Source organism: Aquarana catesbeiana, linkage group LG07, assembly GCF_042186555.1.
Source record: "Aquarana catesbeiana isolate 2022-GZ linkage group LG07, ASM4218655v1, whole genome shotgun sequence".
In the NCBI taxonomy this organism is placed as follows: domain Eukaryota; kingdom Metazoa; phylum Chordata; class Amphibia; order Anura; family Ranidae; genus Aquarana; species Aquarana catesbeiana.
In genome coordinates, this window is record NC_133330.1 from 333,622,956 (window position 1) to 333,649,571 (window position 26,616).

Below are 26,616 nucleotides of genomic sequence, written 5' to 3' on the forward strand. Positions count from 1 at the left end.
TTCAGCTTTAAACCCAATATTTGCTGCCCGTTTTCAAATAGTAAGCACAAATCTGTCTGCAAATTTATCATCGGCCCTCTTCCACCGCTCTCTCCGTCTTATCCTTCACGCTCTGCACAGATTGCATATTTGCTGATAGTTGCAGTCTAAATATTTCATCCTGTTTTCTGCATAAGGATTTTTTTTTTATTTTTTTTTTTCCTTTTCCGCAAACGATTTCCTTGATTGGCTCCTTTTTTTTTTTTTCGCCTTTTTTTCGCCATCTCTGGGAAATCTCTGCAGTATAAATGAGTTTTAATCTGTCTGTTTGCACTTTACCAACTTGTGTCGGTCACCCGCTGGCAAAATAAAAAAAAAAACACCGTCCGTCTTTTTTTTTTTTTCGAGGGGGGGGGGGGGGGGGGGTAAAAATTCCCTGCGTCCGCAAAGATGTTTGATGCCTTTTTTTTATAGAAGGAGTGTGTGAGGTTTATCTGAGCTCCAGTAAACGGTGACGAGGCCCAGGCGGTCTGCTAGATTAATGTTCTTGTCTTGTAAGTAAGCATAACAGCTTTTATGTTTAACAGTGTGACACGGCCCTTTCTGTTCAATTTTAATAATTCCCACTCTCTTATCGAAAGGCTGCACAAGACATTAGGGCTCTTTCCGTGCCGTTAGTGCTTCCACCAGGAGGATGGAAAGAAAAAAAAAGCTCCCGAGGCAGAGGAAGCCAATTTTGGCATTTACCGGTTCAGAGGTATCATATAGGTCCCTGGAAGGAGAAAGAGAACGGGGAGATGTAACGTGATTTAGACTTGCACTAAAGGGCTCTGTAGCAGAACGCAGTTGTCGCCCAATCGCAGCGGAAAACTGATATTATAAACTGCGAGCAGATACACGCTATATCACCAAAAGTATTGGGACGCTGGCCTTTACACGCACATGAACTTTAACGGCATCCCAGTCTTATAGGGCGTACACACGGTCGGACTTTGTTCGGACATTCCGACAACAAAATCCTAGGATTTTTTCCGACGGATGTTGGCTCAGACTTGTCTTGCATACACACGGTCGCACAAAGTTGTCGGAAAATCCGATCGTTCTGAACGCGGTGACGTAAAACACGTACGTCGGGACTATAAACGGGGCAGTGGCCAATAGCTTTCGTCTCTTTATTTATTCTGAGCATGCGTGGCACTTTGTCCGTCAGATTTGTGTACACACGATCGGAATTTGCGGAAACGGATTTTGTTGTCGGAAAATTTTATCTCCTGCTCTCCAACTTTGTGTGTCGGAAAATCCGATGGAAAATGTCCGATGGAGCCCACACACGGTCGGAATTTCCGACAACACGCTCCGATCGGACATTTTCCATCGGAAAATCCGACCGTGTGTACGGGGCATTAGTTATGCCCTGTACACACGATCGGACATTCCGACAACAAAATCCATGGGATTTTTTCAGACGTATGTTGCCTCAAACTTGTCTTGCATACACACGGTCACACAAATGTTGTCGGAAATTCCGAACGTCAAGAACGCGGTGACGTACAACACGTACGACGAGCCGAGAAAAATGAAGTTCGATAGCCAGTGCGGCTCTTCTGCTTGATTTCCGAGCATGCATGGAATTTTGTGCGTCGGGATTGTGTACACACGATCGGAATTTCCGACAACGGATTTTGTTGTCGGGAAATTTGAGAACCAGCCCTCAAATATTTGTCGTCGGAAATTCCGACAAAAAATGTCCGATGGAGCCTATACACGGTCGGAATTTCCAAAAGCAAGGTCCCATCGAGCATTTGTTGTCGGAAATTCCGATCGTGTGTACGCGGCATTAGTCTGTAGGGTTCAATATTGGGTTGGCCCACCCTTTGCAGCTATAACAGCTTCAACTCTTCTGGGAAGGCCGTCCACAAGGTTTAGGAGGGTGTCTATGGGAATGTTTGACCATTCTTCTAGAAGGGCATTAGTGAGGTCAGGCACTGATGTAGGACGAGAAGGCCTGGCTCGCAGTCTCCGCTCTAATTCATCCCAAAGGTGTTCTATCGGGTTGAGGTCAGTCAGTCAAGTTCCTCCACCCCAAACTCACTCATCCATGTCTTTATGGACCTTGCTTTGTGCACTGATCCAAATCATTTGGTGGAGAGGGGATTATGGTGTGGGGGTTGTTCTTCAGGGGTTGGGTTTGGCCCCTTAGTTGCAGTGAAGGGAAGTCTTAAGGTGTCAGAATACCAAGACATTTTGGACAATTTTATGCTCTCAACTTTGTGGGAACAGTTTGGAGATGGCCCCTTCCTGTTCCAACATGACTGCGCACCAGTGCACAAAGCAAGGTCCATAAAGACATGGATGAGCGAGTTTAGGACTAAGACCGGGATGCCATTAAAGTTCATGTGTGTGTAAAGACAGGTGGCCCAATACGTTTGGTAATATAATGTGTGTGTATATATATATATATATATATATATATATATATATATATATATATATATATATATATATATATAAAATTATTATATATATATATATATATATATATATATATATATATATATATATATACATACAGAGAGAGAGAGAGAGAGAGAGAGATTTTTTATTTGTCTGAAGGTACTTAATAATACTCTGGACACAGGTGTTCCAATCTGACAGCCATGCGATCTCCAGCAACAGACGCTGGCAGTTGAATACCACCTTTCCAAAAAGTCATTTTGCCAATTTTTTCTATGGTTAAACAAAAACTGTGGTCAGATTACTGACAATTAAGTATTTACTAATTCCTAAGAAGCAGTAGATCATCTTTAAAACAAAACCCCATTGACCTCTGCAGTTATAACCACTGTGGAGCAAATAATCCTCAAAGTTCACAGCAGAAGCACAGAAGTTGTTCAAGTCCGGTAGTGGCGCTCTGCTCTCTCCCCTTTTCGTCTGTAGTAAAGCGTACTGTAGCAGAACTCATTTGTCACCCAATCGCAGCAGAGTCCTGATATTATAAACAACGATTAAATACATATTTGTTTATACATTATGTATCCAAAGGTACACAGGCACCCTTTAATACTTCAGACACAGGTGTACTATCACACAGCCATTGCAATCTTCACTTAGGGTTGCCACCTTTTCTTCAAGCCAAACATTTTATCGGCCTGGGACACCTTTGGGTGCCCCCAATGAGAGCAGTAATGCGGTACGCAGCAAACATTTGGTGTGGCCAAATTGCTCTTGCTGATATCATCGCCCTGACCCCCAGTGATGCCGAACCTGCCCCCAGACAGCTGCCTGAAGTTCTCGAATGTGAACAGATTTTTGTGTGACTATCTTGGTTACTTTGGGGAGCCACAGCCCGGTCTGAATGTGTCAGGGTTTCAGTCCGCCTGAAACTCGAACACATGACTCAAAACCCGGACTGTCCGGGTGAATTCTGGACAGGTGGCAACCCTATCTCCACACTGACAGTGTAATACCACCTTTCCAAAAAGTCGTTTTGCAAATTTTCTTCTATTATTAAAGCAGATCTGTAGCCAGATTAGGAACATTTAAATATCTACTAATTCCTAACAAGCAGTAGATAATCTTTAGAACAAGCCCCTTATTGATCTCTGCAGTCACAACCACTGTGGAGCAATTCATCCTCAAAGTAGGATCCTTACAGTAGGAGCCCAGAAGTCGTTCAAGTCTGTTCTTGGCACTCAACTCCCTCCCCAAACTGGGTTCATTCAGCAGCAAGGCAGCTGCTTGGCACAAGACCCAGAAGCTAGCAGCAATCACTGTAGTAGTGGTGTAGTAGTGGTGTAGTAGTGGTGCCTAATATAGTGTTTTCCAGCTTTTACTGGGATCCCACAGGTGTGGCACATACATACTTTCATTGGTCCAAGCTCGACCAATGTAATTATGTAAGAATTTCAATACCTACACCCATTAACTGCTGTAGTTACAACCACTGTGGAGCAATTCATCCTCAGAGTTCACAGTAGAAGCACAGAAATTGTTCAGATCTGGTCTCGGCACTCTGTTCTCTCCCTTCTTCTTGTGCACTAAAGTGTGCTGTAGCAGAAGGCAGTTGTCACCCAATGACAGTGGAGACCTAGTTTTATAACCTGCATATATATATATACATTATATTTATACATTATGTGTCTAAAGGTGCCGAGACATCCTTTAATACTCCTGACACGGGTGTACCATCACACAGCCATGCGTCCTCCAACAACTGACACTGGCAGCTAAAATCCCACCTTTCCAAAAAGTCATTTTGCCGATTAAAGCAGATCTTTATCCAGATTAGGACCCTTTAAATATCAACTAATTCCTATCAAGCAGTAGATAATCTAAAAAAAAGCAAGCAATCATTGACCTCTGCAGTCACAACCACTGTGGAGCAATTCATCCTCAAAGTTACAAGTAGAAGCCCAGAAGGCATTCAAGTCCGGTCTTGGCACTCTGTCCTCTCTCCCCTCTTCTTGGGTACTAGAGAGTTCTGTAGCAGATCATATTTTTCACCCAATAGCAGCAGAGACCTGATATTATAAACAACAAGTAAATATATATTAATTTATAGAAATATGTGTGAAAATCTTGCGCTAATTATAAGTATAGACTGCTGCACTTTTACCACTCCTTGGATACAAGGAGATAATGGAAAAAAAAACGTGAAAATATAAAATGTTGCGCTGTCTTAAAAACAAAGAAAACTCTTATCAAAAATGTATAACAAACACAATGTATCAACTGGTGATAAATAAAGAGTTCAATAAACAAGTGTCCATGTGTATCAAAAATGATTCCATTGGTATTCCACCAACTGGATTGTGCTATCCACCGTTCCCAGTGATAATAAAGTATAACAATCCAAATGAAAATGTCATTGGCCTCTTACCAACTCCCGATGATATCTAGATTATAAGAGATCATCTAACGCATATGCCTGGCCATATCCTCTTTGTGTCTCCAGACCTCCAAGATGGATGAATGGATCCGGCAGCTCCCAGCTCAGCGTCCCAACACCGCTCACTCTGGACTCCTCACTAAAAGTGTACTCCACAGAGTCCCAGCACAGCTTGCCTCACTAAGGATGAGTTCAGTTTGCATAGATTCTTTAGAGCAGCGCTCTCCAGCCAGTGGTCCCTGGACCATTGATGTTCCACGAGAAAATGTTGGTGGTCCCCAGGGGTTTTGCCACGAATCAACATTGTGGTGGACATATACCGCCCAATGTTTCCAATGTTGATCTCAATGCACGCTGACAGTCAAAATAGGATTTGTCTAGAAGGGTTAGGCTTGGTGGTCTCCAAACTGTGACCCACAGCCCTTTGCTTACCTTTATCTATCCCTTGGGGCACTATTTCTACCACTGATACAAGGAAATATTCCTCCCACTGACAGCAATGATGAAAACCTATTCCTTCCACTGACACCCACAATGGGACACTATTCCTTCCACTGGCACCAACGATGGAGCACTATTCCTTCTACTGCCACTAATAATGAGGCACCATTCCTTCCACTGACACCAACGATGGAAAACCATTCCTTCCATTGACAAAAACAATGGGGCTTTATTCCTTCCACTGACATCAATGATGGGGCATTATTTCTTCCATTGACACCAACAATGGGGAACTATTTCTCATGATGACAAAGATGGGGTACTATTCCTTCCACTGACACTCATGATGGAGCACTATTCCTTACACCCACCCCCTTAATGGGACATTATTCCTTTCACCAACACCCTCAATGGGGCACTATTCCTTCCACTGGCATCCACAACTGTACACTATACCTTCTACCAACACCCTCAATGGGGCACCATTCCTTCCACTAGCACCCACAATGGGACACTATTCCTTCTACCAACACCCACAATGGGACACTATTCCATCTAACAACACCCACGATGGGGCACTCTTCCTTCCACTGGCACCCACAATGGGACACTATTCCTTCTACCAACACCCACAATGGGGCACTATTGTCACTGACACCAATGATGGTGAACCATTCTTTCCATTGACAAAACAATGGGAAATTATTGCTTTCGTGAACATCAATGATGGGGCATTATACCTTGCACTGACACCAATGATGGGGTCCTATTCCTCACAATGACATGGGTGGGGCACTATTCCTTCTACTGACACGGTTTCACTACTCCGTTGCACTACTATGGTTCCACTACTCCTTCCGCTGGCACCAACAATAGTGCACTCTTCCTTCCACTGGCACCAATATTAGGTCCCTATTTCTCCAACTAACACCCAAAAATGGATCACTATTCCTCCCCCTGATACCAGCAATGGGTCACTATTCCTCCCACTGACACTGATGACGGGGGCACCAATCCTTCCTCTGACACCAATGATAGGTCAATATTCCTCCCCCTGACACCAACAATGGGACAATGTTCCCTCCACTGACACCAGGGATAAGACACTATTCCTCACAATGACACAGATGGGGCACTATTCCCCCTACTGATACCAATACTTAGCAATATTCATAACACCACTACTAATAATGGGGCACTATTACTCCTCTTACTGTCCACAGGCGCAATGTAATTTTGATACTGCCACTGGCAGCCAAGCCTCAGACATTGTTTACTTCCACAGACCCGGAGGCATTTTCTACTCCCAATGGCCCCCCTAAAGCCTTGAGGTGAGTCTTCTGGCACTTTGTTTAGAAAGTTTAGAGAACACGTGTTTTAGTTGCATGGTCTCCAGAGTCTCCATATTGACGGTTTCTATGCTGCCAAGGGAGGCCAAAGCTGAGCATATAAATAAGAGTGTGAAGCAAACAAATAATCAGGAATCAAATCAAATCTAAGGCAAGTAGAGTTCAAGGGAGGTTAGTGGCAAAGAGTAACACCTACAGTATCTCACAAAAGTGAGTACACCCCTCACATTTTTGTATATATTTTTAGTATATATTTTCATGTGACAACATTGAAGAAATGACAATTTGCTACAATGTAAAGTAGTGAGTATACAGCTTGTATAACAGTGTAAATTTGCTGTCCCCTCAAAATAACTCAACACATAGCCATTAATGTCTAAACCGCTGACAACAAAAGTGAGTACACCCCTAAGTGAAAATGTCCAAATTGGGCCCAAAGTGTCAATATTTTGTGTGGCCACCATTATTTTCCAGCACTGCCTTAACCCTCTTGGGCATGGAGCTCACCAGAGCTTCACAGGTTGCCACTGGAGTCCTCTTCCCCTCCTCCATGACAACATCACGCAGCTGGTGGATGTTAGAGACCTTGTGCTCCTCCACCTTCCATTTGAGAATGCCCCACAGATGCTCAATCGGGTTTAGGTCTGGAGACATGCTTGGCCAGTCCATCGCCTTTACCCTCAGCTTCTTTAACAAGGCAGTGGTCATCTTGGAGGTGAGTTTGGGGTCAATATCATGCTGGAATACTGCCCTGCGGCCCAGTCTCTGAAGGGAGGGGATCATGCTCTGTTTCAGTATGTCAGTGTACATGTTGGCATTCATGGTTCCCTCAATGATCTGTATCTCCCCAGTGCCGGCAGCACTCATGCAGCCCCAGACCATGACACTCCCACCACCATGCTTGACTGTAGGCAAGACTCACTTGTCTTTGTACTCTTCGCCTGGTTGCCCCCACACACGCTTGACACCATCTGAACCAAATAAGTTTATCTTGGTCTCATCAGACCACAGGACATGGTTCCAGTAATCCATGTCCTTAGTCTGCTTGTCTTAAGCAAACTGTTTGCAGGTTTTCTTGTGCATCATCTTTAGAAGAGGCTTCCTTCTGGGATGACAGCCATGCAGACCAATTTGATGCAGTGTGTGGGGTATGGTCTGAGCACTGACAGGCTGACCCCCCACCTCTTCAACCTCTACAGCAATGCTGGCAGCACTCATACGTCTATTTCCCAAAAACAACCTCTGGATATGATGCTGAGCACGTGCACTCAACTTCTTTGGTGGACCATGGCGAGGCCTGTTCTGAGTGGAACCTGTCCTGTTAAACCGCTGTATGGTCTTGGCCACCGTGCTGCAGCTCAGTTTCAGGGTATTTGGCAATCTTCTTATAGCCTAGGCCATCTTTATGTAGAGCAACAATTCTTTTTTTCAGATCCTTGGAAAGTTCTTTGCCATGAGGAGCCATATAGAACTTCCAGTGACCAGTATGAGAGAGTGAGAGTGATAACACCAAATTTAACACACCTGCTCCCCATTCACATCTGAGACCTTATAACACTAACGAGTCACATGACACAGAGAAGGGGAAAAGGCTTATACAAGCTGTACACTCTCTACTGTACATTGTAGCAAAGTGTCATTTCTTCAGTGTTGTCACATGAAAAGATAGAATAAAATATTTACAAAAACGTGAGGGGCGTACTCACTTTTGTGAGATACTGTAGGAGCTCCAAAACTCCAGAAATCACTGAAGTTGAGCAAATTACTCTTAAAAAGGAAGCTTAACCAATTGGTATTGGTGTGTTCAGCAAAGTCCATCCTGGTGGCCTGCACATTGGAGAGCATAGATGGACATCAGAGAGAAACCTGGAGTGCAGGAAGACACAGCGGGGGGCTTCAAAGAGAGAACTAGGAAGTAGTGCCCAGATGAAGAACTGCCAGGAGGATATGCCAGAAGAACTATCCCAAAGCTGGCCCAAAAACGTCTTGACCCCTGGCTGCACCCTTGATGGCCAAGTGCAACACAAGGGTGCAGATTTAGGTTTAAATACACTTTTGTACTGTCAGCAGTTTATTTAAAAAAAAAGGTATTCTGAAAACTGAAAGCATTTTTTTAAGTCAAAAAGAGAGAAGTGTTAGAGGATGGAGGACAAAGCTATGCAAAACAACGATGTTTGTGAAAATTGCAAAGTATTTATGCCGCATTTAACAGTGAAAACTTGCCCAGAGGTGGAGGTGCGCTTTTTAAACATTGCTCTTACCAGTCTCTAACTGATCTTCATTAGTTCAAAGGGGTGAGGAGGAATAATAGGGTGACCCAGTAACCCCAAGTTTCCTCTTCTCTTCTCCACAGGGTATTGCCGCAGGAGCGCGTTCAAAAGGCGAACACAAACTGAAAGTCTTTCTAACGGTTTCCTTTGGAGGGATAAAAATCTTTGATGAGAAGACTGGTGTAAGTAGACATGGATCACACGCTGTCACTTTCCAACTGTTTAATATTCCCAGAATACACATGTTCTACATAGCAGATAAGCAATATCCAGAGATCAATTATATTCAGAGGGACTCATGTATGAGCAATTGTCTTACTGGTGGGAAAGGCAGATCTTGTACGGTGGTAGACTTGCAACTGAGACTCACCTGGGATTCCATTTGACTGTCTGCAGACCATTGTATTGTTCTTGTGTAGTTGTACCCATAACTCTACCGTCAGGCTCCTGTTAGAAATCACAGAGCCCCATACAGCCTGCTTGACGGGGGCCCCCACCCTGGGTGGGTGTGCAGGTGTATGGCCTTGAACATGGCTCCAGCCGCACAAACAGACCACTCATTCATGCGTCCAGAGTTCCTGTGTACATGAGCCCTTAATTATGTTTTTTTCATTATTTTTTACATTTTATTTATTAGCCCTGTAGGGGGGGGGGGTGCATTGGTGAAATATTAGGGGTCTAAACTGACTCCTGATGTCTCACTTTTGAGACAAAGAAATATTGAGGACACAGATCCCATTCCTTCCTCTGCAGCCCCAGCTGTACTGCAAAATGAATGAACAGGAAGTTCTATCTATAGAGGCTCCCTCTTCATTCACAAACTAGAGTTTAAACATAGTTTACTATGCTTTAGTTTTGAATGAACACAGGAGTGATTGGTACCGATTGCCCACTGTGTTCATTCAGGAAAGGTAGGTACCCTATATACTTGAGTATAAGCCGAGTTTTTCCAGCACATTTTTTTTGTGCTGAAATTGCACCCCTCGGCTAATACTCGAGTCAAGCACTTTTCTGCAGCAGAGAATGACACTTTCCGAATCAATTTTGGGGCCCCGCATCTCAGGGGCCACTTGGTGCTAGGAACCCCAAATTTGGTGTGCAAACCCAGTGGAACTAGCACTACAACATATCCAAGCTGGGGTTTCTAGCACCAAGTGGCCCTGAGATACAGGGCCCCAAAATCGGTTCGAAAAATGTAATTCTCTGCTGCAGAAAAGTGCTTGACATTTTCCGAACCGACTTTGGGGCCCCGTATCTCGGGGCCACTTGGTGATAGGAACCCCAGCTTTGGATATGTTGTATACCATTGGATACATTGGATATGTTGGATATGGTTTGTATACCAAATTTGGGGTTCCTAGCACCAAGTGGCCCCGAAATACAGGGCCCCAAAGTCAGTCAACTGTGTCCATCTGCAGCAATGTCATTTCGGGACCCTTTGGGTCCAGAGACCCCAAATTTTGGCTGCAGCTAGGGGGCATCTAGGAACCCTTAACTACCGAGTTTGAAGTTCCAGGGACCTATGGCTGCAAATGGGCATTGTTGACCCTCTTTTCCACTTACAGTAGAAATTTTGGAATTTTTGGAATTTTTGTGGAGTTTTTTGGAACTTTTTGTGGAATTTTTGTGGAACTTGCTGCACCATAAAGCTACCCGGCCCCCCCCCCCCCCCCCCCCCCCCCGTTGAACAGATGGGGCCTGGGCCCCGTACAGGAGGGCTGCAGTGGTGCCTACCAGACCTTTGGTTGTACATGTTGTCAGGGCTTTTTTTTCTCAGGTGCTGGAACTCCACCCTTCTGAGTCACTTTTTGTCTCCGCCCCCTACCCACTTCCGAGTACCAGTCTCTTGGTTCCACCCCCTACCCACCTCCCAGTACTGCCTCATTTAGAGAATACAGAGCCAAGTATCATTATGTCATGCTAAGCAATTTGTATGGAATTTGGTAATGATAACAAAAAAAGCTGTAAAATAGATCCCCTGCAGCCAGCAGCAATATATCCTCCCAATAGTTTCCCCCAGCAACAATAGTTTCCCCCAGCACCAATAGACCCCCCAGCAACATAGGACCCCTGCAACAAAATATCACCCCAGCAACAAATGACCCCGGGCAACAAGAACACATCCCCCAGCAGCCAGCATAATTTGACTCTCCAGCAGGCAGGAACAATAGACCTTCCTCAACAGTAGATCCCTTCCAGCAACCAGTGACCCCCCCAGCAACAATAGATCTCCCACCAGCAACAGCAGGCCACCACACAAAACTAGATCCCCTCCAGCAACAATAGATCCCCCAGCAGCCAGCATCACCAGACCCTTTATAACACCCTAGCACCCCTTGCCATTACATACATTCAGTGCTGGGGGTGCTGGAATTGCGTTCACCCTGAAATTTTTACTGGCAGTTTTATTAATGACAGACTTTTCTGTTAGAGCCTCATTACTGGAAGTTTCCTTTTATTTGCAAGACTGTTAGAAATGTAGGGTATGGAACTTATTTGGCCCTATTGTAGTCCCCCTTGTTGGCCATTAGATGCCCCCATACTTTCAGAGTGAGATTTGGCTTAGGAGATGCTTGGGTTGAAAACTACTGCTAGTAGAGGGGCACCCTGGGTGGAGTTATGCCCCGTACACACGGTCGGATTTTCCGATGGAAAATGTCCGATCGGAGCGTGTTGTCGGAAATTCCGACCGTGTGTGGGCTCCATCGGACATTTTCCATCGGATTTTCCAACACACAAAGTTGGAGAGCAGGAGATAAAATTTTCCGACAACAAAATCTGTTGTCGGAAATTCCAATCGTGTGTACACAAGTCCGACGCACAAAGTGCCACGCATGCTCAGAATAAATAAAGAGATGAAAGCTATTGGCCACTGCCCCGTTTATAGTCCCGACGTACGTGTTTTACGTCACCGCGTTCAGAACGATCGGATTTTCCGACAACTTTGTGTGACCGTGTGTATGCAAGACAAGTTTGAGCCAACATCCGTCGGAAAAAATCCTAGGATTTTGTTGTCGGAACGTCCGAACAAAGTCCGACCGTGTGTACGGGGCATTATAGTGGGATGGTGAAGAGGACACAAGTCCCCAATCCTTTTTCTGCAGCCTCAGCTACACTGTAGAGTGAATGAACAGGAAGGACACTCTACAAAGGCTCCCTTCTCATTCACAAACTGAAGAATAGTAAACCCTATGAAGAGTTGGTAGCCATAGTTGCCACAAGGAGAGTGGTAACTGGTTTCAACAGTGGGTGGGCCGGCACACACCAGCATACAGTGCCTTGAAAAATTATTCATACCCCTTGACATTTTTCCACATTTTGTCAGGTTACAAACAAAAACATAAATGTATTTTGTTGGGATTTTATGTGATAGACCAACACAAAGTGGCACATAATTGTGAAGTGGAAGGAAAATGATAAATGTTTTTTTTTAACATTTTCACATATTTATTTGTAAAACATTTTGAAAACCATTTATCATTTTCCTTCCACTTCACAGTTATGTGCCACTTTGTGTTGGTCTATCACATAAAGGTGTCCGTTTATAAAACGGAGATCAGCCGTGATCCTTAGGATCAAGGCTGATCTCTGGGGAGTACCGATTTATATAGCTGAGATAAGGAGCAGGGAACATGTTCTCCGCTTCTCATCACAGGACATGACCGTTCTGTCACAAACGGGCAATTTATAAAAGTGAGATCTGACAATCTCACATCCGTTACACTGAAATATCTCCCTTCCAGATTCACCAGCTCAGAGGTGAAGAATCTGGGAGAGAAGCTGGTGCGATAAGAGGAAGAAGGCTTCTCTCTTACTAATATCAGCACCAGTGGGTTAAAAATGAATAAATATATACTATATACAAGTGTGTGTGTGTGTGTGTGTGTATATATATATATATATATATATATATATATATATATATATATATATATATATATATATATATATATATACATATATACACACACATACATACGCACACACATATATATATATATATATACAAACACATGAATATATATATATTTACTTAGTTATCACATGTCTGAAAACATGTAATTACATGCTCTTTTAAACTTTAGTTTCACTCTTCGAACTCGGCTGCGCCGTAATTTCATAATATCTCACGAGATTCCAGGCAGCCCACCCACTTTTACACTGATCTCGGCCGTTTTCAGAGGAAACAATTCTCTGTTCTCCCTATGAGAACTGGAGTTCTCAGCTTCATAAACCGGCTGCAGAGGAGATAATTTTCCTCTGAGAACTGCCGAGAACTGAACTGAGAAAAAACTTCTCGGTTTTATAAACGTACACCTATATCCCAATAAAATATATTTAGGTTTTTGGTTGTAACATGACAAAATGTGGAAAATGTCAAGGGGTATGAATACTTTTTTTTTTTTTTTAACAACAAGGTTGGTCTTTATTGGAAAAAATCAAGTTGCAGTACATTATAAGGCACGCAAGCATTGCAGTGAACACATCGATGGAACAAGAGCAGTACATATGCAGTATGCAATGGGGGGGGGGGAGGGGGGGGGGGCAGAGGGAGGGGAGCATCAATAGATACAGCTCAGTCTAATATAGTGCAGCATAAACCTATAGGGTGGGGACTACAGAAGAGGATAATATATAGCAATATCACAGGGGGTCGGTCCATGGCTGCCAGACCTTCTCAAATTTGCGAGGACAACCTCTACTTATGTATGTAAGTTTATACATTGGCAAAATAGCATTGATTGAGTTTTCCCATGACCTTATAGTAGGTGGTGCAGGAGACGTCCATCTAAGGAGGATCTCTTTTTTTGCATAAAAAAGTAGCAATGATAGTAAAAGTTTAGTATATCGAGGCCTTTGGTCATCGTCCTGTATGCCCAGTAGGGCCAGTTCAGCCGACAGGGGGAGCTCCAGCTGGAGACGTACACTAATAAACTCGAAGATATCAGCCCAGTAACGGTTGAGCTTCGGGCATAGCCAGAACATGTGCATATAGTCACTTTCCAAAGACTGACATCTTGGGCAGTTCGGGGGTTTCAGCGGGTAAATTCTGTGCAGCCTCTGAGGCGTAAAGTAAATCCTATGCAGGAATTTTGTTTGTGTTAGTTTGTCCCTAGAGGATATCACTAGCTGCGAGGAATTTTCAAAGCATTCTTCCCAAGTCTCTCTATCCAAGGATGGGATATCTGCCTTCCATTTGTCCCACAGTACATCCATTTTTTTGGAATCTGTGCTAAGTAATGTCAAGTATAACGACGATAGGGGCTTAACCAGGGACTCCTGCGCCAATAGTTCCTCAACCCCATCCGTCAACAGGTCGGGTGGTGTCGGGAACTGCGCCCGGAAGGCATGACGCAGCTGATAGTAGCGGAACAGCATGCCCTCTGGGAGACCACATCTCACTACCAAATCTTGGAAGGAAACTAGGATCCCAGATGAGACAATATCCTTTAGAACCTTGATTCCATACCGGGCCCACACTTGAGGATCAGGAACAGTCCTAAAATGCGGGAGATTAGGATTTCCCCATAGTGGGCAATAAGGAGACCACCTATTTGGAACCAAATACCGCTTCCTAGCCACCCCCCATACACGCAGAGTGGTTCGAGTGGGATCGGCGAGGGCAGGACTGGAGGAGGCCCCACGATATACCAAGTTCCCGAGTTCTTTAAGGGAGCCCACCATAGCCGCTTCCAAACAAACCGCCGCGTTGGCCCTAGACTGTTCAAACCACCATCTAACCGTGACCAGCACAGCTGCCCAATAGTACACTAATAGGTTAGGTAAGGCCAAACCCCCACATCTGACGGGAAGCTGGAGAGTTGATTTGGCTATACGAGGGGAGGATCCCCGCCATAGGAAGGCTCCAATGCAGACATCTATCTCTTTGAAAAACTTCTGGGGTATCCATGTGGGGCAATTACGGAAGATATAATTTAGTTTAGGGAGATAAATCATTTTCAATATATTTATACGCCCTAGCAAATTAAGGGGAAGATTAGTCCACCTAGAGCAGTGATCCTTGAGACACGTGACGATAGGCTGTAGATTGAGGCGTTGAAATGCCCTAAAATCTCGTGATATCTTTATTCCCAGGTATGTAAATACCTCCGCCCACCTCAGTGCAGGTTGATTCGCTAGATCTTTGGCCTTATCATCTAAAGGGAAAAGTATTGATTTCGACCAATTAATGCGAACTCCCGAAAACCGTCCGAATTCGTCAAATATTTCTAGCGCCGCTTGTAATGAAGTGTCTGCATCCTGTAAGTAGAGTAGTGCATCATCGACATACAGGGATATCTTCTCCTCCAGAGGGCCAACCCGCAGTCCCACAATGCGGCTAGATTCACGCACCAGAGTTGCCAGAGGCTCTAAGGCCAAGGCAAACAAGGTGGGGGACAAGGGGCACCCCTGCCTGGTCCCCCTCCGGAGGAGAAAACTATCAGAAAGGGAGCCGTTTACCCTAATCCTTGCTCTGGGGGCCCTATACAGCAGGCCCAACCAGTGAAGAAACTTGGGACCCACCCCAAATCTCCTCAGCACTTCCCATAAATATTCCCATTCCACGGAATCAAAAGCCTTCTCCGCGTCCAGAGAGGCTATGACCCGTGTTCCTTTGTTATCATGGGTGGCAGCCAAGTTCAGGAACAAACGACGTATGTTGATATCGGTGCCCTTCCCCGGCATGAACCCAGTTTGGTCCACATGAACAAGGTCCTCTATCACCTTTCCAAGTCTCCTGGCCAAAATTTTTGCCAGTAATTTGGCGTCTGCGTTAATAAGGGAGATAAGTCGATAGGAGGCACATTCTTCAGGGTCTTTACCGGGTTTGGGCACCAACACCACCACCGCTTCCGAGAAAGATTCAGGCAGGGCGTTCAGAGTGGAAGATTGCTGCAACAATGAGGTAAATCTAGGTGCAAGGAGCTCCTGATATACAGCATAAAATTCAATGGGTATCCCATCTGGTCCCGGGGCCTTCCCCTGCTGCATGGATCCCAGGGCCTCCTGCACCTCCTCCAGTGAAATATCCTTCTCCATTTCTTCCCGCTTTCCTGACTCTAGAGAAGGGAGGGAGACTCGGTCGAGATATGCGAGCAGCTGAGAATGGTCATAATCAGTTCTAGAAGAGTAAAGGGTTTTATAGAAGCCTAGGAATCTTGCACTAATATCCGCCGGCTCCGTCAATAGGCAGCCATCCAGATCTTTTAATCTGCCAATATGAGTAGCAGTATGCTGACCCCTTGCGAGCCATGCCAACAACCTACCGTTTTTGTCCCCAAACTCAAATACCCTCTGGGCACTATCTAGCATTGACTTCTTAGTGAGCTCAACCCTGCAAAGAGACAACTCTCTGAGGACATCTTGCCAATGCACATAATGTGCTTGGTCAGGAGTTCGGACATACTCCGCCTCCCTTAGCCTAGCCTGTTCCTCCAGTACCCTCAGAGACTGCACAGATGCCCTCTTTTTCACAGATATACGGGTCATATATTCTCCCCTAAGCCAGGCCTTGAACGCATCCCACTGTACCAAGGGTCCAGTAGAGCCCGCGTTGTTAATCCAAAAACCGCACAATGCCTCCGGTATCTCCTCTTGGATCTCCGGCTCCATAATCCAGTACTTGGATAACCTCCATATCCTCACACCCACTGCCGTAGAGAGCTTGATGTTCACAGACACCGGAGCATGGTCCGAGATTCCACGGGAGAGAATCTCCACCGAGATCAACCTCCTCAGAAGACTGGGGGAGGCATATGCTAAATCAATTCGAGACATGGTCCGGTGTGTAGTGGAGAGGCAGGTGAATTCTCTATCAGTGGGATGGAAATGGCGCCATGCGTCCGTCATATGAAAGGCGGATGCCCAGCGGGAAAGGCCCTACTGCTGAGGGCCCACCGCCTGCATCCTATCCAACTCCCTATTTGGAGTCAAATTAAAGTCACCTAAAAACAGGACATCTTCTACATTGTACAATGTGGCCTGTTGCATCAGGTCATGAAGTAGCCCTACGTCCGCCGGAGGAGGCAGGTAGATCCCCACAATAACAACAGGGATCTCTTCAATCAGGGAGTGTAGTAAAACATACCTGCCTCCTGGGTCTAGACGAATATCCAATAGTTGAAAATGCAGGGACTTGTGGACTAGCACACTGACCCCCCTGGCATAGTTGGAATATGTCGCGTGGTAATGTGTGCCAATCCATGCCCGTTTTAAACTAAGAATGCGGGAACCCACAAGATGCGTCTTCTGCAGGATACACACCTGTGGGCGGAGTTTGCGCAAGTAATTGAGCACCAAGGATTGCTTCACAGCAGAGTTTAGGCCTCGTACATTCCATGATACCATTAACCACCCAGCCATGGCAGCAACTCTACTATATTGAAAGGGCCCTGTCCAGATGAGGATACCCGCCCCCAGTCGCTCGGGGGGGAAAAAAATTCCCCACATCCGGCTACATCGGGGACACGCATCACATCACACTGCAAAAGCTTACTGCATACATTATACCTAAAAATGAGGACAAATATATGACCTGGTAGACCAACTTGAACCTGAAAATAAAAAAGGGTTAGCATAAACAACCAACCGTAACCATCCCTGAACAGTCCCATCCCCCGCCCCCCACCCCGCACCCCCCAAAACATTGAGGAGCACATAAGTCCCAAAAATCTCCCTTTAGAACTGGTAACTTAAGTTGAGGTTGTGTAGCCGGAACGGGTCCTCACCATACCATCATTAAGTATGGGAACTAGATGTATGTGTAACAGTTCGTATCACAGAGCTGGTGGAGTGATAGTAGGAGAGAATAAAATGTTCTGTCCATCACCTGACTAAGCAGGGGCACCTTCTTCTTTTTCGTTGCAAAAAAAATGAAAAAGTAAAGAAAACAAACTTCCAGAGTAAAACTGTCCTCCAGGAACCTCTAAGAGGAGCATGTATAGGAAAAGTTATAGGAGGGGCATGTGTCTTTTAGCACCGGTTAGGGCCTGCTCTGCAGGGCCAAACAATCCTTCCCTCTGGCAACAGTCCTCTAGGAACAGTCCCTAAGTATGGCTTAATCCATAAAGGAAGAGATGTGAAAAAGGGGGCTGAGATGCACCCACAGTACACATGAGGAGACTTGTATGTTTATCTGTTCCTAGATATATAAAGCAGATAATTCTGCACAACATGCCCTCAATATGCAATAAGATTGTTAGACTTACGGGGAGAGAGTCTCCAGCCAGGCGGATGCATCTTTGGGGTTAGTAAAAAATCTAACCGTTTCACCGTCCACCACTCGCATTTTTGCAGGGAACAAGATGCTATATTTCAGGCCTCTTCGAAGGAGTGGCGTTGGCGTTGCGTTTCCATGGTGTAGTCCGGGAATAGCAGGAGTTTAACATTTCTGTAAGGCAGTTCCCCTGCAACTCGTGAGGCTCTAAGCAGTTCATCCCTGTCACGAAAGTTTAATAGACGTAGGATAAAAGTGCGAGGGGGGGATCCCTCAGGCCCCGGCCGGGGCGGTACTCGGTGGGCCCTCTCCACCACAAAATAAGGGGAAAGCTGAGCAGCCGGGAGCATGGAGCGCAGCAACTCCTCTGCAAACTGGGCTGGGGCTCGGCCTTCAACCCCCTCCGGAAGACCCACGATCCTGAGGTTGTTCTCCTGCTCCGGTTCTCGGCGTCTTCCGCACGGTATTCCAGGGCCCGTACCTTCGTTTGAAGGGCGCGGATGGAGGTATCATGGTCCGCGATGTTATCCTCCTCCTCTCCTATTCTCCTTTCAGCCTCCGAGACCCTGGACCGGATTTTGTCCAAGTCCTGCCGAACTATTCCCACGTTTAGCTGGACCTCTTCTATTTTTGAGGCCAAGGTCGATTGACACGAAGTTACAGCAGACTGGCAGGAGGTAATAGCCGCCATAAGCTCCGTCAGTCCTGGAGGGGTCAGAATAGGATCCTCCTCGTGGTCCGTCTGTGACGCCATATTGCTATGGCGCGCAGGAGATCCCGCAGAGCAGGGGGTTGATCCATCCTCTTCTGGGATGTTAGGAGGAAACTTTAACTTCTTACCCCTCTTCTTGTAGCTGGGGATTCTGGAAGACATCCAACAGGCTCAGAGTACCTTTAAGCGGTGCAGCAGGACAGTACGGATAGTTTTTTAGGATCACACTCCGGGAGAGCTCAGAGCACACGTCCGCTCAGTCCGCCATCTTGGCCACGCCCCCATGAATACTTTTTCAAGGCACTGCATATCGTGCAGTTTCCCCTTAATATGTGTTACTTTTGGGGAGATTTCTTCTCACTTCCTGTCCTGGGGACACAGAATTTATAAAACAACAACATCTCCTTAGTGTGTTAACAGAGGGAAAAAAAAAAAACCTGGCAGAAATTGTAAGTCTTTAAAAAAAAAGGTTTGGCTGGAGTTGTGATTTTAAGCAAGTAGCGTTTGTTGGCTCATTGAACCGAACACGTGAGCTTTGGGATTCACTTTTCTTCCCTGGTGTGACATAATCCTCTATCTGAGGACTGCGAACTTTCACACAAAGGAATAGAAATATTATGTTGGGGATTCACATGTTATCTTTTCTATTATCTCCTCTGAACGGAGGAGCGGACAAAAATAAAGACTGCGGCAGATTTAGAACCAGCAAACTTTGAACGGCCACCATACTGATTTGCAATAAATGGCCATTTTCCTGACCCCCGGCTATGACGGTGTCACTAGGACTGTGTTCTCATACAGTCCACAGGCCCGGGACTAGCAGCCCATTATTCATCTATGTGGGAAGGACAAGCAATTTTGCACATAAGCAGTTTGGTGTAACATGAAAGTCTAGCCGGCATGGAATCTGGCGGGTAGATGCAGACAGTGATGTATGATTTGCCAGTACAAGCTAGATCCCCGGCTATACAGGCCCTGCGGGACCGTCCGCTGCTCCTCACATCTGCTACTGTGGGGGAACTCCGCCTGAGATACACAGGAACACAATTAAAGAGATTGTAACCAACATATATCTTCAATTCCCTTCTGTCTCTATACACTGGAGGTGTGCAAAACCCTTCTGAGCTCTATTAAATCTTCACTCTACAAGAGTTATGGCTGTGTCCTTCCTTCCTTCCTTCCTTCCTTCCTTCCTTCCTTCCTTCCTTCCTTCCTTCCTTCCTTATTTTTTTTCCCTTCTTCTGTTCTTACCTGCTTTTTTCCTTCTGTCTTTCCCTTCTTAATTCCATCATTCTTTCTACCTCTACTTCTTATCTTCCTTTTTTCTTCCTTTTTCCAACTTTTCTTCTTTCTTTTAATCCTCCATTTCTTCCTTCCTTTTTCCTTCTTCCCATTCTTCTTTCCTTACTTGTTCCCCTCCTTCCTTTCTTTGAACTTCTTTCCTTCATTCTTTTTTCCTCTGCTTCTTATCTCCCTTCCTTTTCTCCAGCCTGTCCTCCTTACTTCCTTTCTTTCTTTTGTTCTCCCTTCCTTCTTTTCATCCTTCCTTCCTTCCTTTCTTCTGTTCTCCCTTCTTTCATTCCTTCCTTCCTTTCGCTCTCCCTTCCTTCCCTCTTTTCAGAAGGTGTGTTAAATCTTTACTCCCTTGAAGAGCTATGGCTGTGTCCATCCTTCCTTTTTATTTTTTTTCCTTTTTTCTATTCTTCCCTGCTTCTTTCCTTCTGTCTTTCCCTTCCTAATCCCATCATTCTTTCTTCCCCTACTTCATGTCTTCCTTACTTTTCTCTTCCTTTTTCCAATCGTTCTTTTTTCTCTCCATCCTTCGTTTCTTCCTTTCTTTTTTTCTTCTTTCCATCCTTCTGTCCTTTCTTGTTTTCACCCTTCCCTTCTTTGAACTTCTTTCCATCATTCTTTCCCTGCTTAATTGCTTTATTCCTTCTTTCTTTGATTCTTATCTACCTTCCTTTTCCACAACCTGTAGTTCCTTCCTTCTTTCCAGAAGGTGTGGTAAATCTTCACTCCTTTGAAGAGCTATTGCTGTGTCCGTCCCTTCCTTCCTTCCTTCCTTCCTTCCTTCCTTCCTTCCTTCCTTCCTTCCTTCCTTCCTTCCTTCCTTCCTTCCTTCCTTTTATTTTTTTTCTTCTTTCTTCTTTCTCTTCATCCTTTTTTTCCTTCCTTCTTTTATTTCTTTTTTTCCTTCTTTCCATCCCTCTTTCCCTACTTGTTTTCCTCCTTCCTTCATTTGAACTTCTTTCTTTCATTCTTTCCCTGCTTAATTCCTTCATTCCTTCTTTCTCGGCTTCTTATCTCCCTTCCTTTTTCCCAACCTGTCCTTCCTTCCTCCCTTCCTTTCGTTCTTATTCCCTTCCTTCCTTCTTTGCAGGTGTGGTAAATCTTTACCTTCTTGAAGAGCTATGGCTGTGTCCTTCCTTCCTTCTCTTTTTCCCTTCTTCTGTTCTTCCCTGCTTCTTTTACGTCTGTCTTTCCCTTTCTAATTCCATCATTCTTTCTTCCTCTGCTTCTTATCTTTCTTCCTCTTTTCTAACTTTTTCCAACCTTTCATCTTTTTCTCCATTCTTCATTTTTTTCCTTCCTTCTTTCCTTCCTTTTTACCTTCTTTACATGTTTCTTTCCTAACTTGTCCTCCTCCTTCCTTTTTTTGAACTTCTTTCCTTCATTCTTTCCCTGCTTAATTCTTTAATTCATTCTTCCTCTGCTTCTTATCTTTCTTTCTTTTCTCCAACCTGTCCTCCTGCCTTCCTTCTTTTCGTCCTTCCTTCCTTCCTTCCTTCCTTCCTTCCTTCCTTCCTTCTTTTTTTCTTCCCAGAAGGAGGGTTAAAGCTTCACTCTCTTGAAGAGCTATGGCTGTGTCCATCCTTCCTTCCCTCACTATTTTTTTCCCTTCCTACTTGCCTTCCTTTGTTCTTTCCTTCCCTCTTTTTTCTTTATTCCTTCTTTCCTCCATTCTTGCTCCCTTGTTTCTAAAAAATCTCCATTCTCTTGAAGGAACTATGGTTCCTTTCTTTCTTTCTTTCTTTCTTTCTTTCTTTCTTTCTTTCTTTCTTTCTCTCTTTCTCTCTTTCTTTCTTTCTTTCTTTCTTTCTTTCTTTCTTTCTTTCTTTCTTTCTTTTCTTTTCTTTTCTTTCTTTCTTTCTTTCTTTCTTTCTTTCTTTCTTTCTTTCTTTCTTTCTTTCTTTCTTTCCTTTAATTTGCACTTTTCTTGTGCTCATTTCAGAAAGTTTTCAGAAAACCAGTTTACTTCTGTGCTGTGAGTAGCCTGTGTTGTGTATAGACCTGGATATCAGATTACACACACAGCTCAATGACCCTGGAAAGAGACACACTTCTTCCTTCCGGTAGAGAAGGTGGCTGTCTAGGCTTTCTGTTCACAGGAACAGTTTATAAAGTTTTAACTGTTAAAAAAAAAATAATAATAATAAATTAAAAAAAAAACTCTTAAAGTCTCCCTTTAATAATAGAGCTAATATCTGTCTAATATCAATAAATCAGTAAATATTAAGTAATATCTTTATTTTCCTATTTTCAGCCCCATCTAGTGGTCATCCTGCAGTGTTTTCCTGAAATAACACAATCAGGAAAATACCATATTATGGCCACTAGATGGAGCTGATGAACAGAGGCAATAAACATATTAGACATATTGCAGGGATTATTCTCTACAAATGTGTGAATGCCGTGCCATCTGTACATCTGTACACTCCTGGGTATATAAATGCAGCACGATATTCTTATTCTTGTAGCTGTTCAACTTACGCATCGGTCTTCTGAGCTTTACTGCCATTTGACTGTAATGGACCCACAAGCATACCATAGCTCATAATCCACATGGACATGGATGCATGAAACATCCGCCATTTTGAACGTCCCTCCAATATTATCCTACAATTTATATTGTTTATTTTTATACCACAATTAAGCGTGTCATCTAGAAAACTAAGAATTTTCTTCTTAATTAAGTATATTTAAGTCTATTTATTCATGTCATTATCTGATTATCCAGGGAGCTGAGGATGTATTCTTATTAAGCTGTGCTCCTCTCCTCCCCACATCCCCAATTAACGATCCTCTTTAACGAGCTCAGACGTGGCAGCGGTTCTTTAATGTAGTGACTAATTACTTGCCGCTTATAAAATATACAACCTGATGATTTCTGTGCTAGTTATCGAGGTGTGAATCGGTGTGACCCCGCAATGTTGCATGTGTTGTCCGCGCTAATTGGTGTTGGGATGCCGCCTTGGGAATAATAATTGGCAGATTTCATTAGTTCTCATCAGCAGCTGGCTGCGTAATCTTCCACAATTTATTAGAACTTCATCCGTACGCATCCGCAGATCGCGGCAATTCTTTGCTTTTCAGCGAGAGCGGAAGCCGTCTTTTTGATAAAACCAACAATATGTTACAAATAATAGACTTCTACTCTGCAAACAGAACTCTTCTCTACAGGAAAACAGTCCGCTGTGTCCTCCTGGGCCAGAAACTTTTTTACAGATTTCAAGAATTTTTCTTCTGTACAGCCTGTAGTTATTTAGCCCCTTCCTGCCAGCACGGAGGTGTGCGGTGTTCTGCGCTGCCACATATGTGCGCCATTGTGTTGTGTTAGGTGCACGCTCAATTGCACCCCCCAGCTTTGTGACCATTCTGTCACCGACAGTTCCCAGTCATAAAGCAACAATTTGGAGCCAGTAGGACAGGTTCTCAATAGAGTTATCATTGCCAATCAGATCACATCTTCCTTCCTTTCTTCCTAGCAGGTGTGCTGTTGAATCTTCATTCTTTTGAAGTACTATGGTTTCCTTTTCTTTTCTTTCTTTTCTATTCCATTTCCCTTTCAATCTTTGCCCTTTTCATTTCCCTTTCCCTTTTTTCCTGTTTCATTTCCCTTTCTCTCTTTTCCCTTTTCATTTCCCCTTCCCTATTTTCCCTTTCCATTTTACTTTCCCTCTTTTCCCTTTTCATTTTCCATTTCCCTTTCCCTCATTGCCCTTTTCATTTCCCTTTCCCTCTTTCCCCTTTCACTCTTTTCCTGTTTCATTTCCCTTTTACTCTTTTCCCTTTCCCTTTCCCTCTTTTCCCTTTGCCTCTTTTCCCATTTTATTTCCCTTTCCCTCTTTTCCCATTTTATTTCCCTTTTCCTCTTTTCCCTTTTCCTCTTTTCCCTTTCTCCCTTTTATCATTTCGCTTTCCTTCTTTTCCCTTTCCTTTTTTTTCCTTTCCCTCTGTTCCCTTTTCATTTCCCTTTCCCTCGTTTCCCTTTCCCTCTTTTCTCTTTTCATTTCCCCTTTCCCTTTCCCTCTTTTTTCCCTTTCCCTCTTTTCATTTCTCTTTCCCTCTTTTCCCTTTCCCTCTTTTCATTTCTCTTTCCTTCTTTTCCCTTTCCTTTTTTCCCTTTCCCTCTTTTCCCTTTCCATTTCCCTTTCCCTTGTTTTCCTTTTCATTTCCCTTTCCCGTCTTTTACTTTTCATTTCCCTCTTTTACCTTTCAGTGTCCCCTTCCCTCTTCCCTTATTTCCCTTTCCCTCTTTTCTCTTTTCATTTCCCTTTCCCTCTTTTCCCCTTCTCTTTCCTTCCCTTCCTTTCCCTTTTTTTTCTCTTCTACTGGAAGGAGGTAAAGGAAAGGCAACATATCAGCAGATAAAACTTCATCTTTAACTACTTAAGAGATTGTTTTCACTCATTGGCTTGGCAGAAATGTAACTCCATGTTGAGTATTGTTCCATGTGAGTTCCATCCAGGCCAACAAAAGGTTAAAGCCCAATCCTTGGCTCTGTTCGGATCTGGCACTTTAAAGCTTGTTGGTGTCACAATCCAATTTTATACAGTACTGTGAAAAAGTTTAGGTAGATGTGAAGAAATGCTGTAAAGTAAGAATGCTTTCAAAAATATATATATATATTATTTGTTTATTTTTATTAGTTTACAAAATGCAAAGTAAGCAAACACCAGTAAAATCTAAATCAAATCAATATCTGAAGTGACCGCCCTTTGACTTCAAACCAGCATCAGTTCTTACACTTGCACACTTTGTACACTTGCACAAAGTCAGGGATTTTGTAGGATTAGAGTCAGGTGTATGATTAGCAGGTGCTCATGATCATCAATTTCATATGTAAGTTGAAACACGGTCATTAACTGAAACAGCTGTGTAGGAGGCTTAAAGAGGAAGTAAACCCGGATGGGTTTTGCTTCCTCTTTTGCTCCCCGCAAGGCCTGCAAATGAAAATCGCATACTAGCCCATTATGTGACACTTATCTGCAAACAAAGCCCGCTCTGTCCCCTGAGCAGGCCGCGTCCATATTCGCCCCGCTTCCTTCCGGGGCCACGAACTCCGGCTCTGTGACTGGCCTGGCATGCGCGCGGGAGGCGTCAGTCACGGCACACGCTGGGGGAAGTAACGGCATGGTGTTCTGTTTCCTCACAGCGCACTACAAGTGAAACATCTCCTAAACGGCGCACGTTTAGGAAATATTTCCACTACCTATAGGTAAGCCTTATTCTAGGCTTACCTAGAGGTAAAAGTCACCAAAAAGGGTTTACAACCACTTTAAAACTAGGTGAGGAACAGCCAAACTCTGCTCCTAAAGTGAGGTTGTGGAAGATCGTTTCAGGTCACAGGTCAAGACTGAGCACATCAACAAGATACAAGGTAGTCATACTGCATCAGCAAGGTCTCTCGCAGACAAAGATTTCAAAGCAGACTGGGATTTCATGATGTGCTGTTCTAGTGCTTTTGAAGAAGCACAAAGAAATTAGTAACATTGAGGAGTGTAGACGTATTGGATGGCCAAGGAAACAATGCAGCAGATGAAAGACATCCCTTGGGGCACTATTCCTCCCACTGACACCAACGATGAGACATCATTACTACCACTGACACTAATGATGGGACACTATTCCTCCCGAGGCAAAAAGGAAGTTCTGGACAGCCGCACTCCGGAATATAGCCTTTATTAGTAAAAAGTCCAACAGATACAAGCCACAGCAAAAAATGGGACAAAAGAGCTGACGCGTTTCACACTTAACTGGGCTTAGTCATAGCTGCTATGAGCTATTGACGGATGGGCCTGACCTTTTCAGCACAGAGGAACCCTTGAAAGAACTTTCTGGTCTCAGGGATCCCCTGCTAAAAGTTTCTAGATCTACAACTCATGATACATTAGTGTGATGGTCAGTGGGAGGAATGCTCCTAACACTTGTGGTCATTGGGAAGAATTACCTCCTTACAGATAGCCAAAAAGATCAATGGTGTCAGTGGGAACTTATCTGAGATGCAGAAATTTCTCATTGCTCAAGGAACCCCTAGAAACCTCTGGAGGAACCCTAGACTTCCATGGAACCCTGGTTGAAAAACCCTGCTATAGATGCTATGAGAAGGAAAAAATAACCATCGCCTCATTATCGCTCTATAAACTATATTTGTTTGCTTCAGTAAGTCTGTTCCACTTGATGTATCGATGAGTAAAGTACAAAGTTCCCTCAGGAATAAAATTGTTGTAAACATTGTATCTTTTTTTTTTTTTTTTCTTTTTATGGCCAAGCTCATTACGCAGCATTTTGTGGAAACGGAAACAGTTAACACAAAGATAATCTGGAATTTTTCATACGTGTTAAGTACACCACATTGACAAGCTTAATGAATAGACATCTGTCAAACTTCCTACCAGCAGTTCAGAAGAGGTAAACCGCGCTGACTTGCCCGTGAAGTTGAAAGCTGCGCCGTCGGTTGTAGGCTTTTTTTTTTT

General features: G+C 44.2%; 1 protein-coding gene across 8 annotated transcripts in view; it reads left to right on the forward strand.

Moving 5' to 3' along the window:
• The window catches only part of DAB1 (DAB adaptor protein 1), a 946,282-nt gene that overhangs the window by 766,253 nt on the left and 153,413 nt on the right, over window positions 1–26,616 (forward strand). For all 8 annotated transcript variants that reach the window (XM_073593874.1, XM_073593871.1, XM_073593875.1 and 5 more), the window contains one exon: window positions 9,011–9,109. In XM_073593874.1, the coding sequence (XP_073449975.1) occupies window positions 9,011–9,109 (99 nt within the window). The remainder of the gene's footprint in view (window positions 1–9,010; window positions 9,110–26,616) is intronic.